At 38.0% G+C, this 18,814-nt stretch overlaps 1 protein-coding gene across 2 annotated transcripts in view; it reads left to right on the top strand.

Annotated features, from left to right (window-relative positions):
- LOC145989270 (ranBP-type and C3HC4-type zinc finger-containing protein 1-like) overlaps positions 1–18,814 on the top strand; it is a 75,366-nt gene that overhangs the window by 30,357 nt on the left and 26,195 nt on the right. For both annotated transcript variants that reach the window (XM_083124596.1, XM_083124597.1), the window contains exons 5-6: positions 8,302–8,462; positions 13,307–13,488. In XM_083124596.1, coding sequence (XP_082980722.1) covers positions 8,302–8,462; positions 13,307–13,488 — 343 coding nt within the window. The remainder of the gene's footprint in view (positions 1–8,301; positions 8,463–13,306; positions 13,489–18,814) is intronic.

The raw sequence follows: 18,814 nt of genomic DNA, 5'->3' as shown, positions 1-18,814 counted from the left end.
TCACTTGAGTTTGGCCCAACATGAGAATAGGTTGCAAGACAAGTTGCTCCAGAATACCGAAACGCTGGAGAATAGGTTACTTCAGAATACTGAAGCTCTGGAGAATAGGTTGCAAGACAAGTTGCTCCAGAATACCGAAACGCTGGAGAATAGGTTACTTCAGAACACTGAAGCTCTGGAGAATAGGTTGCAAGACAAGTTGCTCCAGAATACCGAAACGCTGGAGAATAGGTTACTTCAGAACACTGAAGCTCTGGAGAATAGGTTACTTCAGAACACTGAAGCTCTGGAAAATAGGTTACTTCAGAATACTGAAGCTCTGGAGAATAGGTTGCAAGAGAAGTTGCTCCAGAATACTGAAGCTTTGGAGAATAGGTTACAAGATAGACTTGATCAGAACGCTGAAACGCTGCGCGAAAGTTTACAAACAAACTGTGAAGTTTGGGGCACAAAATTGGTTAGGTTGCAGCAAAGTACTGAAAAACTGAACGAAGGACTCCAACATGTAGAAAATAAGTTGCAGGAGGTTTCTGATTCTTGTCAATCAGCTAATAGGTTACTAAATGAACGTATAAATGATGAAGTAACTTTATTAAATTCGAAAGTCAGTGATCTTGAATCAAAACTAGACCATCATGATGATGAGTTAAAACAACACTTATCAAACCAGTTGTGCCAACATGAAACTTCTATAAGTACACTACAAACAAATATGAATACTACTCAGGTAAAGTTGCAAGAATTTGATTCTATGCTTAAGGATTTAAATGAGAAATGCATTAACTTAGAGCAAAGCGATGTTATTTGTACTAGTATGGTTAGAGACGTTCTACAACCAGATAAAGAACTAAGTAATGATGATGCACTTATTAATGAACATAGGCACATAGCATGCCAAACTGATACAAGATTAAATTCTAAAATAAAGCATGTTGTTTTTAGTGAACACAATAAATGCGAAACATTTCATACAGGTTCTTCTGGCTATGATACATCTGATGCTGAAGTGAATTCTGTAAAGGAAAATGTAACCAAATTGTGCAAGGGCAAATCTGCTCACAATAAAAGTAGAAATAAATTTGGTAAAGCTTCCACTTCACAAGGCAAGAATACATATGCATTGCGGCATTGTGTTTTAGATAATACTGAATTTACTAATAGCAATCCTACTGTTGACACAATCAATTGTACATGTTCACTAAATAACCATTCATGTCTTTCTTCGTTGAACAACTCTTTACTGTATGATAATAAGCACGTACATACTTGTGATATTGAAAATAATGCACCTAGTTCTTTATGTGCTACAGAAACATCAAAGCAAATTTGTTCTACATCTAACAGAAATTCAATACCTTCTAGAACTTATGTTGCTTGTGATAGTAAAGACAATTTCACAGGTCTTGAAACTTCAGTATGTGATTGCCAACGTCAAAGTACATGTCATTCCTTAATCCATGATCAGTTTCCTGATGACTTAAATGTAAATCATAGTCCTTGTACTAGAACAAACTGTACTTATAACCCGATGTGGCTGAATAATGATTCTACATGGAATTCTTATAATCAGTCTGATACATGCTCTAATAGATTTTCACGAGTTAGTGAACTTAGTCAATTGCCACGTTTTGGAGGAGATGTTTCAAAACAGTCTGCTAGAGAATTTATCGAACAACTAACTACAATGTTAAACATAATTGGTGTTCCACCCAAGTATAAATTATGTATAATTCGTAAGTGTTTTTATAATGTAGGCGCTTACTGGTTCAACAGTGAAAAGAAGAGTTTCATTTCTTATGAGGACTTTGTACATAAATTTCTTGATCAGTTTGCATCTAATGAGTTATTAGAAAGTCAGTTGACATTGTTACGATCAAGAAAATACAACCCAGCTTCAGGTTTGTCATTGGAAGCATACGCTTTAAAAACGTATTCTGCTTATTGTAACCTTGTGGAAACTCCAAACAAAGTTGAAGTAATACAGATGATTTTGAAACAGCTACCTGAGTCAATTTCAAAGAATGTGGGCTGCCATAACATTACAGATCTTAAGCAACTGACGCAGAAATTAAGGACTATTGATTTGTATTCGAGCGAAAAGAATAAAAGTTTATCTTTGCCCGGTGATAATACAGATTCTGATGACAAGGCTAATAAGAAGAGAAGTTTCGACAGACCAAAATACTTCGTCAGGCAAGTAAATGTGGAGCGGAATTCTTATGATTCTACAACACAGACCGAAAATGCAGGAATCAATGTAAATTATCGCCCATCTCCCAGAAGATTTGAACGCAATCCCTCAAGAAGGCAGTTTGTGAGGTCTGAAAGAATTAATAATAACGTAAATAATTCGAATTTCAGACTTGGCAATACCCCAACATCTGATAACAGAAGATATAGTAGAACTGGAAATTACAATGAACAACCAATAGAGTATGGTAATGCATCTCATAGTTCACAGGAAAATGGTGTTACAGTAGGCAGCACCAACTTGCAGCGTAATTCTGCAAATATGGAACACCTAACTCCGACTGCTACTACTAACACAAGTGCACATTCTTCTAACTACAGGGAGGTTATTTCAGTCGTTCACCGCCAGAGTGACGGCCGTTCCGCGGACTCTTCATGCAACAGGTCCCGGCAAATTGCGTTCAGGAAGTCCGTAACAGAAACCGCTTGTTTTGTAATGTTTCCACTTTTCACAATTACAGTTACAGTTACAATTGAAATAAGCACGTACCTTGTCGCACGGATGCAGGAAAAGGTGTCCTCCCAAATACAAATATTTCTGGCACCTTATTTCTGACATCTAATCTTAGATTAGTCATCGCTACTTTATTCTCAGTTGTCGCGACAGCGCCTGCAGCTTATCGGGGGTTGGGTGAGTTGTCAGCCGCGAGAGGGCGCTTCATACTGCACGTGTCGGCAGTGATGCCAACCGTAGGGACATGTCCCTACGCATAGGGACTTTTCACTAAATTTCGCCCGCGTAGGAACGTAGGGACAGATTTTGCCAAATGAGGGAAAACGTAGGTACTTTTTTCAATCTTGGTAAATTACATTTTATGAATTAGTTTATCTGGATACTTTAGCGAGGAGGAGAAAAAAGAACTAACTAACAGATCTCCATCAGAATTTTGGAACATGTTATTGGTTACCAAAAACTTTCAAGGCAAGTTCCTTTTTGAAAACATTTCCACTCTCGCGAAAATAGTGCTAACATTGCCGCATTCTAACGCGGAAACGGAAAGAATATTTTCAATGTTAAGTGATACAAAAACAAAAAAGGGAAATAAAATGGGACCAAAATTGTTAAAGAATGCAGGAAATACAGCATCACCAACCAACATCTATCTCTTCACAGCAGCAGCATGTATGACTTCAAATAACATAATCAACAGTAAACGACTCAACGTTATTCATTAGGGGTGTGCTGGATTCTTTACTTTAAAAAGTCGTTAATTCTCGACGTTTTCTGCCTTGTAAGTTTCTGAACTTATCGAAAGTTGTAAGTTTTTATTCTAGAAATGCAAAAACAATCACTTAAAGTGAAAATGACTTGTAAAATTCGAGATTTCCAGTGCTTCGGGAAATTTCGAACATTTCCCGTCCAGAAAATTTTCCGACTTGGTCGGGAAATTGCAAATTTTTCAGTCCCGAATGTCGGGATTTAAAAAAATTACCGTCCCGATCCCGTCCCGACCCAAAAAATTCTGTCCAGCACACCCCTATTATTCATTAAGGCAAGAATTTACAATACCGGACCCTTCTGTAATTTCTATGCTACGTCTTATACTCACGAAATAATTATTCGTGATTATTTGTCTCAAGTTAACATGTTGGGGTGAGGGGGAAAAAATGTTCATTAACGTGTAGAAGTTGTAAAATAAGCTTTTCAATTCTCGCAATGATTCTCCGTATACAAGTATGGTAGCCATATTTGTTGATATGAACAAATTAAAATTAGTTACGCTGTCTACAGCGTTGCCACACTGTTGATTTCATACTTGGAGAGCATGGATCGTGTAAGAATGGCGGAAGAGAACAGTAAAAAAGTTGTTAATGTTGTACAGATTGTTAGGTGGAGTGTGCAGGAGGATGGCTGTGGGCTAATTAATAAACTTATGGATTTCAGTATATTGCCCAAAGAACGTGCTTACATGTGACAGCGACAATCACGATGTAGAAGAACTGATTTGATTACAGGTAAATTTGGCAACAGTACATCAATCATAAAATTGCAGGATACGAAAATGGCGTCTTCGATGATGAACGTTTGCCGTTAAAGTGCTACGAAAATAATATTTTTTATCGGTTCGTAATCACAATTACCGCAAAACCATTCAGGAATAGCCCCACTGACCATTCTCGGTAAGTTTAGGTTAAGTTAGGTTAGGCAAACATAGTTAAAATTTGGGCTCGAAAAAAACATGCACGGGTAGCCCAACAAACCATTGACGGATAGCCCCACGAACCATTCAGGTACGGTTAGGTTAGGTTAGGATAGGCAAACATAGTTAAAATTTGGGGTCGTCGTAATATCAGGAATGTATATTTCGTTTTTTAAGTATTGGAAACACAAAATCTTCCGGTAAATAATAAGCAATCGTGCCGATCGCGGACCACTCAATGTCACTTATTTTGCAATTTCTACACGTGACCCCCCAAATTTTAACTTCAAATTCGTGATTAGGAGGCCTCAATTAGTGAGTATGCGAAATATTACAAAAAATCGGGGAGAGGTCCTGTATTGTAAATTCGCTCCTTCATTAATTGTGGAAGCACCGAGCAGAAAGATTTGGTAAGTAAATGTGTATATTTTATCTTCTGTTTGCATGCTCATGAGGTGTTTTTTTTTAGTCACTTTACTTGGCGTAGGGACATTTGGTCAGTTGTAGGGACATTTTGACTACGTCTGTAGGGACATTGCCGAAAAATGGTTAGCAACACTGTCGGCTACCAGACGTCAGTGTTCGTTCATGTTCAATTCTGTTCATTTATCAGTACGCGTGTTGCTTATACTGTGTTATTGTAATGTGCTTACTCGTGGCCAGTGCTTTATTGTGTGTTAATTGTTATTCATTCATTACTTATGTCGTTAAACAAATATAGTCTTGAACATAGAGTTTTTATGTACGATAATTACGTGAAAACGAATTCTTGCAGAAAAGTGGTCAGGGATTACGATAGACAGGATCTCTTGAACCTAAGAAATGTGTTGTATTGCTGTTGAAGGAAGTCATTTTCAACATCTCTTATAACACAGGAGGTTAGTGATCATCATTATTATTACTTTTAAATATCATTTTACGCTTTCGGTTTGCTTTATGCGCCGGGATGCTGTCTTCCCTTTCTGTCAACTGAGGATAAAGTAGCGATGTCTAATCTAAGATTAGATGTCAGAAATAAGGTGCCGGAAATATTTGTATTTGGGAGGACACCTTTTCCTGCATCCGTGCGACAAGGTACGTGCTTATTTCAATTGTAATTGTAACTGTAATTGTGAAAAGTGGAAACATTACAAAACAAGCGGTTTCTGTTACGGACTTCCTGAACGCAATTTGCCGGGACCTGTTGCATGAAGAGTCCGCGGAACGGCCGTCACGCTGGCGGTGAACGACTGAAATAACCTCCCTGTACTTAAACAACTAAGGCAGGGTGATATGCTCCGATTTACCTTGCCACAAATAAATGCAAGGGAGCTGGATGGTAGAGTTAATAACCCTTATTTAGTACATGTTAAGGAATGTCTGAAGGATTATAATAAAATTAAATCTTTAGGCGTTACCAGAGATAAAGTTTTATCTGTAGCATTTTTATTAGAATGGTACGATTCTGAACCAGAGTGGATTATGTCAGAAAACGGTACTCCAATACCAAAAATTGAGAATCCAGAAATACAAGGTAAAATTGCGGATCTGTCTTTAAATTGTTTAATTGATACTGGAAGTCAGTGTAATTTATTAGATTATAAAATCTGGACAATTCTAAGTTCAATTATACCAGGAGCAAAATTGGAACAATTAGAAGGAATACAATTGGCTTGCTTTGCAGGAGATCAACGTATAAAGGTAATGGGTTTCAAATATGTAACAGTTCAAATAGCAAATGAGTTTTTCCACATGGGACTGTATATTGTTAAACAGTTACACGCTGATTTAATTCTGGGTTCGCCGTTTTTGTGGCAATATAAGGCGATTATAAATTACAGCAACGCAACTGTCATGCTTTCGAATTCATTAGGTCAGGAAATAATTACTCCGTTTTTAGTGCAATCTGAAGAAAGTCTTCCGTCAATGAAGGGAATAGTATGTTCTTGCAAATTACCAATTTCAACCACTTCACAAATTGAAGGAACATCTGACATCGCTTCGGAGGAAGATATTCGGCGTGCAGCGTACATGAACAATACTCTTCCATCTGATTGTTTGGATCAGTTATTTCATCTTCTTCTCGAATACCAAGTTTTATTTTCTGACAGACCTAAAAAAGCAAATGTGGAAGCTTACGATATACAATTGGATACTGATGTGCCAATAATAGCACCCACTTACCCTGTTCCTTATGCTAGACGGGATGATATGGAAAGAGAGTTACAAAAATGGCAACAGTGGGGCGTTATACAAGAAAGCACATCTCCCTATAGGAATCCACTCCACATAGTCCCAAAGGCGGGAGGTTTATGGAGACCAGTGGTCGACTTCCGTAAATTAAACCAACACGTAATTTCTCCGATGTTGCATGTTGAAATGAAGCTGCTGCTATGAGATGAACTGTTGCTGTTAATTGGTTCATTCCCAAATTGTATGCATCGCTTGTCACTTCATTGTGTAATTTCCCCAACACGTATACATAGTTCATTTTTAGGCCACTGGTTCATGTGTGTATTTTCCCAGCACTCATTTTTTCACCAATTAATGCGTTTCACAATTATTGCATAGTCATGCATTCAAGTAAAAAAATATAGAAACAGGATTCACCCGACACACTATTTTGTGGGGGATCACGAAGTAAACAGTTGAAAGAATATATAGAATTGACCTTTGAATATTTTATTAAAAATATATGCAGGATCATTACAACCAGTATGACACTGGAAAAATAATGAAAAAATTGCACCACTTTCAATACTCATATCACTTTATAGCTTTGAAGTTATGGTGATTTTTATTTCTCAGAATGTGGGCAAAAATTGACAATTATTGATTTTTCAACTATCAATAACTATGACACTACTTAATCAAAAAATTTAGAAATTTGCAGTTTTGGTTCACTCCATTGCTAATTTAATCTGATACTACAATTTCCAAAAATAATTCAAATTTGGTTGAATTAACATAGAATAACCTTCGGGCCTTTCATTCTGCTTTAAGCACACGAGAAGTACAGTTTGATCGAGTTGAATTATTTTGAAAAAATAATAATGTACACCAGAAGTATACAAGTGTTCATATATGCCACCTGGCTGGCTGAGTTGAGTGGTTGATTCACAATCCAGGCACTGAAGACCAATTTAATCATTTTATATGTAATACATCGATTTGCGCGTGTGTGATTGAATGGTTGATTGAGTTAAAAGTTTTGGGTGCTTGGGTACACATGGCCAATTTGCACCCTTCTAAATATATGAGAAAAAGTCCTCTTTATAAGACACTTACTTTTAAGTTCAAAAAGGGGTGTAAAGAGCCGGTTGACTCTTTAAGGTTAAAAGTGCAAGTTGTAAAGGGATCTGCGCACGACAAACACAACACATTAAATATAAGGTGGGAATAGTCCTCCTCGCTCTTCTCAAAAAGATAAAAACATTTTACTAAAACACTGTCATCATCTCCGAACATGGATCAGAAAATGCTGGGAAGGTTAACACTCTGCCTGGGGAAAGTAAAATATGACATTTGAGAATGTTATACTGAAAACTTAAAACACCATTACATACACGACACATTGAAGGGCCCAGCCCTTGCTGCAAATGACCATGGGTGTGACCAATTCAATTCTAAGATGAGTTAACATTACCTCTCTTTTGCCAAGAGGAACAGTACAAAGAATGCCATGGTGAGCTCGATAGCTTGAAGTTCGTTAGCATGAAGCTTGTTCCCTGTTACCTCATCCCACTCTTCCTGTTAAGAAGGAAGCAACGGGAAACATTGTGTAGGTCCCTGGCTGGCACAAGGTGGACAATTGCCATTTGCATCAGCTGCTTTGATTACCAGTTTATCGTCATTTTTATGTGCATAAACCATTTTATTTTGAATCAGCAACACAAATATATATGTGTATATATTGTTTGCTTGCTTCTAGGTGCTACTTCAGTACAACGTCAGGTCACGATTCCTACGCGGACAACATGTGCATATTGCGCAGATGGTCAAAATGGATTCTGTGTAATAGAACGTGAATATGAAGAAAACCAGAGGGAATTTGAAAGGCGGAGACAGGAAAGACAAAGGAAACTGCAACAGGTAAAGATTTGTTTTGAATATTGGGTGGTGCATATTGTATCTACTAATGCCAATTAGTAACCCTGTCCAAATACTGGTGTGCATGGGCAGTCAGTCTTCCATTGGTTGGTTCAGACATGAATCCAATCAATGCTGGAGTTCATCTGAATAAGTTCCATTCAGTAGATGCTACAGGCAGCACACCGAGAAGCATCAGGATGCTAAAGATTCTGCTGTGTTACTCTGGTGATCCTCATTGGGCCTTTCAGTGCCCATTGCATCTACATGCTCAGATGAACGCCTCCACTGCCACAATTCATATCTGAACCAGCTAACGTTCCTTAAGAAACTGATTGAAAGACTTGCAAGTGTCTAAGCATGGGAGATCCCTGCACATATGTGCCTGCGTCTGAATAGATTCAACTGACATTGATATATGCTACGAGGGGAGGCTGATAAGTATTGAGCCTTACCCAGAAAAAATTTAGCTAGGAAGCTGTCATTTGAAGGGTGTACTGGTCAGTTCTTCTATATGTAATGGTGCAAAAATCAACTTTCTATGATTTTAACGTCCCTTTGTTCTTCAGGTTCAAAAGTAACCACTCATTTGCAGCATTAGTTGCCTCCTGAACACTCAAAATCGTTGTCTCTTTAGGTGTTTTTCAGAAGGGGGAACAGATGATAGTCAGGCAAATAGGGTGGATGGGGCAACACTTGACAGCCTAAGGTGGTCATTGTTTCACCTGCAGTGTGTGGCGAGGCATTGTCATGCAACAGGATGACTGACGCCTTTGGAGAGCTTTCCCCAATTTTTCTGAGGGTGCTGACATTTTTACTTTGGACCTGAAAAACAAAGGGAAGTTAAAATCATAGAGTCACCTCCCTTCGTATATGTTGTCTTTACTAAATCGAGACGAGGCCAATACTTGGCGTTGAGACCTAGACCGATGTTTACAAATTGTGGTGAGATCTACAACGAAAGTCATTTACAACTCGAGACCGAGTCTTTGCCAAGTGTCGTCTCGTATCATATTGATACTATCTCTATTCTTAGGCACACACAGGTAACCTGCAAGTTCTATAAAATAGGAACATTACTTTTTTTATTGGGTGTTGCACTTATTTGCTTTCCATGATAACTAGAGGCAATCTCTCATCATTCACCTCCCAAATTCAGCCCTGCGACGAGCACTAGACTTGTTACCATAAACACAACCTTGTGCTGAGTTAACGTGTACGTAAGGAATGCAACAACACCAATCAAACTCACTTCTTTTCAGTTCCTGAGTTAGTGTGGTTAAAGACTACAGACTTCATTGTTTTATTGGACTCCTATTTTCGCCACCAGAGAACAACTCCATTCTCTGATTCTCCTAGATAACTCTACAATTCAATTAAAACTTCAAGTTGAAAGATTTAGATGTGTCTGTATCGATATTGTCAATATTGATATCTTCGATATCATCAATATTGATATTATCGGTATCGTTGATATTTTTGATACTCGATATTGATCATATTGAAAAATCGATATTACATACAGCCCTAGTCCAGCCCTGATTAACCTATCTGTGCTTAAAATGGACTTTACTCAAGCAAGAAATAGAAATTGTGAATTTTTGAATTTTAGGATAGAAATTGGAAGACATAATGATGGGTAGTGTTATATAAAGATGCTGGACCTCCCAGGTGGAGTAATGGTTATTGATGTCTCCTTGTAATCAAGAGATCCCACGGTCAATTCCTTGTAGAGGTAGATTGCAAGAGGGGTGGGGAGCAGGGACAGTGTGCGAATTCAGTGGAACACATATATATTTTGCGTGGGTCGAGAGCTGGCACATACTCTTGAACTGCATGTTTCGAGCCAGGACATGCTCAGACATCAACTCATGGGCAGTGTTGCCAGCACTGAGCCTGCCAGCGAGCCATCCAGCAGTGGTTGGGCCAGGTAAGTGTGGAGAGATCTTGTGCTGTATCTTCTTTACCCCTGGCCAGAAACAAGTTGCAGATGTCAAGCCACACATTGCTTGATGACGCCAATAATCCCAAGTGAAAAATGGAGTTGTGCATTAATATATATTTAAAATGCATAGGAACAGAATGAGGAAAAGTGCCTGAAGGGCAGATAAACAAAAATATGTGAATTAGGAGAGTAAACACTTACCACAAATGAAAAATTGTTCCTATATTTTGCGGCCGAGGCATATGATCATGGAGTAGAGAGACAGAGTACTGAAGATGGCATCAGTACATTGAAATACCCAGAAAGAACAGATAGTTGATGGGTGTTGATGAAAAGGAGTTTATGCCAGTGTTTACTGCATTTTGGTTGTGGGTGAGGTTCATGAGGACAGGGAAGGGGGTAGGGGTTGAGTCCAGGGGATATAGTGGCATGCATGCCTGATATTATTCATCTCAATAGTGTTACAATTAAGCCATACAACATTTCATTTAGAACAATATTAATACAAATAATGACTTGATGCCCTATGTAGTAATAAAGAATATACAAAAGCTACATCTAAGGAAAATGAGATGAATTTACATGAGTATGTAGAGTGTTACATAGTAGCAATGATGTAAAGAAAGTTTGAGTGTTATACATATTTAAAAGAAACTAAGGTGAATGGGGCGGGGAATGCACTGATAATAATATTACAGAGTTAGAGTTTATAGGCATGTGCATGTTGAAGATGACAGAACTGCACTTTGCTGGTACTGAGTTTGACTTTCATTGGGAGTCAATTCCACGTTACCCTTTCCCATGTGCATGGGGGTAATAGGTGGATAATGGCCACATGGAAAAAGTTGTTAAATGTGGGTTATGTCTGTTGTTGTGGGTGGCAACAGTGAGCTCAGAGGTTTGGGTGTGTGTCTACTCCATGATCATGCAGCTCGACAACGAAATATAGGAACCATATTTCATTTGTGGTAAGTGTTTACTTTTGAAAATGCATATTGTAATGCATATAAGATGATAAATTCAGAGAGCCATACCTCCACAAGGAAGAGAATAGGGGCAAAAGGAAAGACCAAGATGCCAGTGGAAGGAGCAGATGGTGGAGTCTTAAGACATTATTGAATTACAGTGGAAAGAGAGAGGAGTGGTGGAAGATCAGAATAAGATAGAAGGGCTTGACTTCTATGCACATCTGGCTATAGTGTAGAAACTGTGAAGGATGATAATTAATAGGGAACGAACTTTATGTGCTAAAAAACTCAGAAATATTTTTTTTTTATGTGTCATAAATGTTGAAAATATGTGACAGAAATAAAAAAAACATTTGGTAACAAAAACAAAATATTACATGCATTTTAAACACCTGAAATCAGTTTCTAAATGCTTACCTCTTAGCGAACTATTTTTTGGAAGAGTTGCAGTGGATCACCATAGTTTTTTCCAAATTCTCGATTGTAAATCTGTGACGATTATCTCTAAAAAGCATCTTATATTGTGAGAAAGATCGCTCCACATCACAAGAAACAATTCTTGCATATTTTAAGCATGAAATGTCACTAACGCTGAAGTTTTCCAAAGCTTCCTCTTCCTCTACTTCACTTTCCAAAACACGTGCAATTTGGCACAAAGTTTGAAAACCTTGGTTTTTCCCAAATATTTCTGTACATTTAGACATTAGCACTTGTGCGTTAGATCCAGTGAGTTCTTTCAGTTTCGTTTCTACTATACGGACTTCACCCATGGAAGCTGCCAAAGTATTCGCGAACGATTGAAGCTTTCGTATGGAATTAGAGATAAAGGACAGGTTTGTTGAGATGTTGAGCCAATTCGACTTTTAAGGAGGGATCCTTCAACAGTTCTTGCAGAATTTCTATAGATGATGCATCTTCTTCGTCAAGATCATTTACAACAGATACAAAATTTTCAAAGTTCTGGGCATAATATACAGCTGCATCCAACCAAGTGTCCCATCTCGTAACTACAGGTGTAGGGGAAAGGTGAACCTCAGGACATTTTTGTTTAAAAATGTCTATTCTTCTAGGCGACTTGATAAGAACTTTCTTCTCATTTGAAACCAGTTTATCGACATTGGCATAAAGAGCTCTTATCTTTTCACATATTCTATGCAACGCATGAGCCACGCATGTAACGTGCACCATTTTGAGGTAGCTAACGGCAAGGCCTACTGCAGCTTTTTTCATGTAAGCTGCAGCATCTGTCACGAGGAGAAGAACATTGTCAAATAGCTGCATTGCTTCGTTAAAAAGACTTGGTATCGTTACATGTGTAGCCCCAGCTAGCTCTCTACACACTAGCAAATAATTTTTCGTTGAGACAGTTTCGTCATTATTTAGCACTCCCATGTAGGCGAGGTGCCGGAAGTCTGCCAGGGAGCATGTTCAAAGACAAAACAAAGCTAGCACTCTCAATATGAAAGAGGTGCGGAGAATAATCATTTTTCCTTCAAGGATTTCGAGGTAGCTGAAGTCAATGAGCAATTTTATGTATTTAAAATAAAAAATTGCAAAATATGTATTTACATACGGAAAACTGGAAAGATGTGTTTTTATGTAAAATAAAATTTGCAGTGTTGACATATAAGGCTATGATCAGAATTTTGGCAAAAACGAGGGTCTCTATCTTATCGCAGAAAAAAACATTTATTTACCTAAAGTTCCGTTCCCTAATGATGAAGTAAAAGTGTAGGAAAGAGACAAGCACCACATATATGCTACTACCAAGTGCATAGCATTTCTTCACTCATTTGCAAATACATGCTGAATGCATATTCATTATATGAGAGTTTATCTTTACAGTTGCATATTAATTTATTGACTTTTGTGAATTTTATTGCTTTCAAGCTTTTAAATTAGATAATCCAAGTGACTGTTATTAAATTTTGCAGATCAAAGCTCATCAAGAGCAACAAGAAAGGGAACGCAAGCTTGAACAATATCTTCAGCTAATCAGCCTGGAGAACATTGATGTTGTTGTGAACAGTGAGACGTTTGAATGCCCTGTATGTTTTTCCGATGTGTCAGTTGGGTTAGGAGTTGTGTTAAGAGACTGTCTTCACACTTTTTGCAGGTAAGCAAAAAGCATTGTCGTTCATGGGGATCCTGTACAAAAGTTTTTGTCATGCTAAGAAATTTAATTAAGCATTTGTATTTGAGTTGTTCAAATGCCAATATTTTGGGCTGCATCAAACTTTATTTTATTTATTATTATTATTATTATTGTTATTTTGCATCTATAAAACCATTCTTTATGTATAAAACTGAATATTTTTCTCATTCGTGCATTGTATCAGTGTTACTGATTGAAAATACAGTGAAACCCCCATTTTAAGTTCCTGAATTTTACATTTTCCTGCATTCATGTTCAGTTCTACATATCCTTTTTGCACTGATAAATTTACATCCATTTATTTGGTGATCAGCCCCCTCCCCTATAGTGTGTTGAGTGAATCCTGTTTTTTTTTATCTTTGCATGAATTCTCCACTATGCAGTAATTGTAAAACAGACTAATTGGTGATAAAATGAGTGCTGGGAAAATACACACATGACACTGACCCAGATGAAAGAAAATTTGAAATATATCATACTAAAAGATGTGTAAGTTGGTTTTTTGTACGATAAATTTCAAATCTTTTCTGTCATCTGGGCATTGATTGAATAGCATATTGATTGATTGAGTTGGTGTTATGAGTCCACTTTATGCACAGAAAGGCTAATTGAGACTGGACCTACAGTTAAAGTGGGATCCGAACCACTATGTGCCTCCACCGGCTATTGAACGTGGGATCCCTTGATTACAAGGCAACGACAATACCACTGTGCCATCGGGGAGACCCAATTGAATTACGGGTCATTCCACGTCAGTTCAACCAGGCCAGGGAACCCACCATCTCAGATTTTTATGAAACTTGGTACATTCAATCCTTCCATGGTGGTAAGAAACCACATAAAATTTTTCGCCTCTAACTCATCTGGTTTCAGAGTTATGGCCTCTCGAACTTTCAGCCAACTCTCGTTTTCCTTCATTTCCGAAGCCCTCATTGAAACCTGCAGCGCTTTACAAAAAAAATTCTATCTCGCTCACACATGATTCAATTCTTTTGAAATTTCACAACAATATTAACCAAACAATAGGCATTTCAGAAATAAATATGACATCACATGATATCAATATTTTAGTAAAACAAAAAATTAATAAAAAAAATATTAGCAGGATTTTATTGCCGAAAACATGCCTTGCTAAAATTTAAATTATCATTAAAAGGGAATGAATTAATACCAGCATAAGTATTTTTAAAATTAACCTGGATATGTATTCTAACTTACCCAGCAATAAAAGTTATGGTTATTTTATTCCTTCTATAAATATAATATACTTATGTCTGATATTTGGATGAAATGGCTTCCGGAGTATTAAAATATTTTGGTTAACTCAAAATTAATCAAATAATGTGTTATAAATTAATCAGTGAAGCAAACTCGAAATTCTACACTTTTGTTTATTCTTTGAGCATTGTTGTCTTATTATTTCCTTGCTTATTTATAAAATAATTTATCCATATATAAGCAAAATATATATGGTTCAAAAAAATCTTTGTTTAATGTTGTGTTCTTTGTAAGCAGCACTCCTGTCACTAAAAAAGTGTATTTTCTTGACATGTGAAAAATTTTCTTTCAGAAATCTCACGACTATTCTTTAAATTTTGTAAACCATGTTCACATCATGCTTCAGGTCATTAGATATGATGCAGTGTGATGAAACAATCCTTTCCCCAACAGAGTTCTTACAGTAGACTACCACAGGATGTACAGTACATGACTCAGAAGTCCAGTGGTAACCTTGGGCCTCATCTTGGATTGTAAAAGATGGGATTGTTTCATCACACTGCATCATATCTAATGACCTGAAGGATGATTTGAACATGGTTTACAAAATTCAAGGAATAGTCGTGAGATTTCTGAAAGAAAATTTTTCACATGTCAGGAAAATACACTTTTTTAATGACAGGAGTTCTGTTCAATACAAAAACAAATATAACTTTCTCAACTTGTGTCTGCATGAAGAGGACTTCCAGCTAGAGGCACAATGGTCATTTTTTGCAACAAGCCATGGGAAATCAGAATGTGATGGAATTGGCGGAACAGCAAAACGCTTGGCACGAAAAGAGAGTTTACAGAGACCATTTGAGAGACAGATCACAACAACAGGATATTTTTACAATTTCTGTGTGGAAAAAATTACAAATATTGCATTTCACTTTATTGAGAAAGGTGAAGTTGATTCAACCCATTTGACACTTCAAAACCGGTTTACAGATGTACAAACAGTTCCAGGCACTAGAAGTTTCCACAATTTCAGACCTCTGGATTCTGCAGGCACCATTGTGGCTAGAAGAATCAGTCAAGATGAGACACGATCTCTCACATACAGTCTGAAAAACCGCCAATCTTTTATTGTAACCGTAGATGAACTCTTTCCTGGATGTTACATTGCTTGTAAGTATGATCAGTTGTGGTATTTTGGAATGGTATCTCAAGTGAATGAAGATCAAGGAGATGTTGTTGTAAAGTTTCTTCACCCCCATGCTCCTTCCCCATCATTCTATTGGCCAAGACATGAAGATACATGTGCAGTACCAATTCCCCATGTGCTGGCTGTTGTTGATCCACCAGAAACAACATCTGGAAGGACATACCACTTCTCAGACATCTGCATGACATCAGTGCAGGAAAGAATCATACATTTGGATGGCAAAAGTTTCTAAGTTCAATGGACAAGATAATCCAACGTGTCAAAGTATACAACTTGTGTCACAAAGTAAATTTTTGTATATGTTGCATGCACATATATGGAAAGGTTAAAAATATATATAGGCAATGTATGGAATATTCAGTAATTTTTAAACCTGTGTTTTGGTCAATCACATTTAAATATCTATATGGATAAATCATCAAACACCAAATGTTGAAGCAGGAGAGGATACCATAATAACTGATATTGTTCAATGATGATTTCATATTAATAAAATAATATACAACCTTAGTGACAATGAAGTTCGACCAGTCACAAATATAGGAGTGTGTTGTGAAAGAAGGAGAACACATGCATATGCTGAACATATTTTATTCAGCAGGCTACATGGAACAAAGGAAAACATAAATTTCCGCTGCAACGCAGCAATGTATGGTGTCCACACAAAATAAAACATTTTCGTCCATCTACACGTGACACTGAAGTTTGACCACTGTTAGAGGGGATCCTGTTTACCATGGTGTGACGCCGCCCCGTCGGCGAATAACTGTGGCAATGCATCGGGGCATGCTGCGGACGAGTCGTTCAAGGTATTCCACATCGATGCGGTGCCATTCCTCCTGCAGGCAGGCGATAAGAGCAGTCTCTGTCGTGGATCCCCTCTGTTGCACACGTCGCTTAAGAACACGCCACACATTCTCAATGGGCGAGAGGTCGGGACTCGATGGTGGCCATGGCAGAGTTCGCACGTGATGGCGAGTCAACCATTCTCTTGTCAGCCGCGCTGTATGAGGCCTGGCATTGTCGTGTTGAAAGATGAGACGCCGCCTGTGGAACAGGTGCCTTCGCACTGTGGGAAGATGCCGCTCCAGTATGCGTGTATAGGCGTGTGCATTCACAATGCCCTCACGGACGTGTAGTGGGCCAACCACAGATGCCGTCATGCATCCCCATACCATCACTGACGCAGGTTTCTGTACCCGACGTGCATAACATTTTGCTTCATTCTGTTCCTCCTTCCGACAAATGACTGTTTTCCGTATTTTCCCGTACACAACATTGAAAATGGATTCGTCCGTCCACAAAACCCTGTTCGACTGCCGAAATGTCCATCCCCGGTACATTCGTGCCCACCGTAGTCGATTGCCTTTGTTCAACATGGAAAGGAAGGGTTTACGTTTCGCCTTGTACACTCGGTAACCGCATCGCTGTAGGTAACGGCGAATGGTTCTGGTTGACACTTCAATGTGAAAGCGTTCTCGAGTCCACAGTCGTAATTCGGCCACAGAAACATGATTGTTGGTCTGGATATAGCGCCTAAATATCCGTAGGTCACGCACGCTCAGCAGGCGTTTTCGACCGGGGGCCTTACCTGGCTCTGTAGTACCCGTATTTTGGTGGTGTTTGGTGATGCAGTGGACGGTTGACTTGGGTAAGTTCAGTTGGCACCCTATTTCCCATTCATTGAGTTTATCCCGTTGGAACTCCACCACTCTTCTCCTCACGGTGTTGTCAATAGGTTTGCCCCTGGCCATGGTGATGATGCACTGCGGTTCCTCGGTGCACAGCACGCGCTTATATACGGCGGACTCCCTTATTGTGTCTGTGACGTCATGCTTCCGTCGAATGCGCCACTATCTGGAATTTTTCCGTATGGGTCTGGTGCATGGTCGAAGTTCAATGTCATGCGTATAGTTCCCCGTTTTCGTTCTTTACGTGACCTTGGGTGCAACATGCTGGGATCACGATTCTTGCCTGCTCACACGCCTCCTCGTACACACATGCGTCACTTCTGCGGGTCACCCATTCCACCGCCTATGCCTCTGTGCATTTAATCACGTATTCCTTTCTGGTCGAACTTCGTTGTCACCAAGGTTGTAAATTATTATTATTATTATTATTATCATTATTGTCATCTTCATTGCTATTCTGTCTTAGGTAATGTTGACATATGATCAAACTGCTGCTTACAAAGAACACAACATTAAACAAAGATTTTTTTGAACCATATATATGTTGCTTATATATGGATAAATTATTTTATAAATAAGCAAGGAAATAATAAGACAACAATGCTCAAAGAATAAACAAAAGTGTAGAATTTCGAGTTTGCTTCACTGATTAATTTATAACACATTATTTGATTAATTTTGAGTTAACCAAAATATTTTAATACTCCGGAAGCCATTTCATCCAAATATCAGTCATAAGTATATTATATTTATAGAAGGAATAAAATAACCATAACTTTTAATGCTGGGTAAGTTAGAATACATATCCAGGTTAATTTTAAAAATACTTATGCTGGTATTAATTCATTCCCTTTTAATGATAATTTAAATTTTAGCAAGGCATGTTTTCGGTAATAAAATCCTGCTAATATTTTTTTATTAATTTTTTGTTTTACTAAAATATTGATATCATGTGATGTCATATTTTTTTCTGAAATGCCTATTGTTTGGTTAATATTGTTGTGAAATTTCAAAAGAATTGAATCATGTGTGAGCGAGCAGCTGCAGGTTTCAATGAGGGCTTCGGAAATGAAGGAAAACGAGAGTTGGCTGAAAGTTCGAGAGGCCATAACTCTGAAACCAGATGAGTTAGAGGCGAAAAATTTTATGTGGCTTCTTTCCACCATGGAAG

Source organism: Lepisma saccharinum, chromosome 6 (genome assembly GCF_977018435.1).
Source record: "Lepisma saccharinum chromosome 6, izLepSacc3.1, whole genome shotgun sequence".
NCBI classification, from domain to species: domain Eukaryota; kingdom Metazoa; phylum Arthropoda; class Insecta; order Zygentoma; family Lepismatidae; genus Lepisma; species Lepisma saccharinum.
This window is presented reverse-complemented; position numbering and strand designations above follow the sequence as displayed.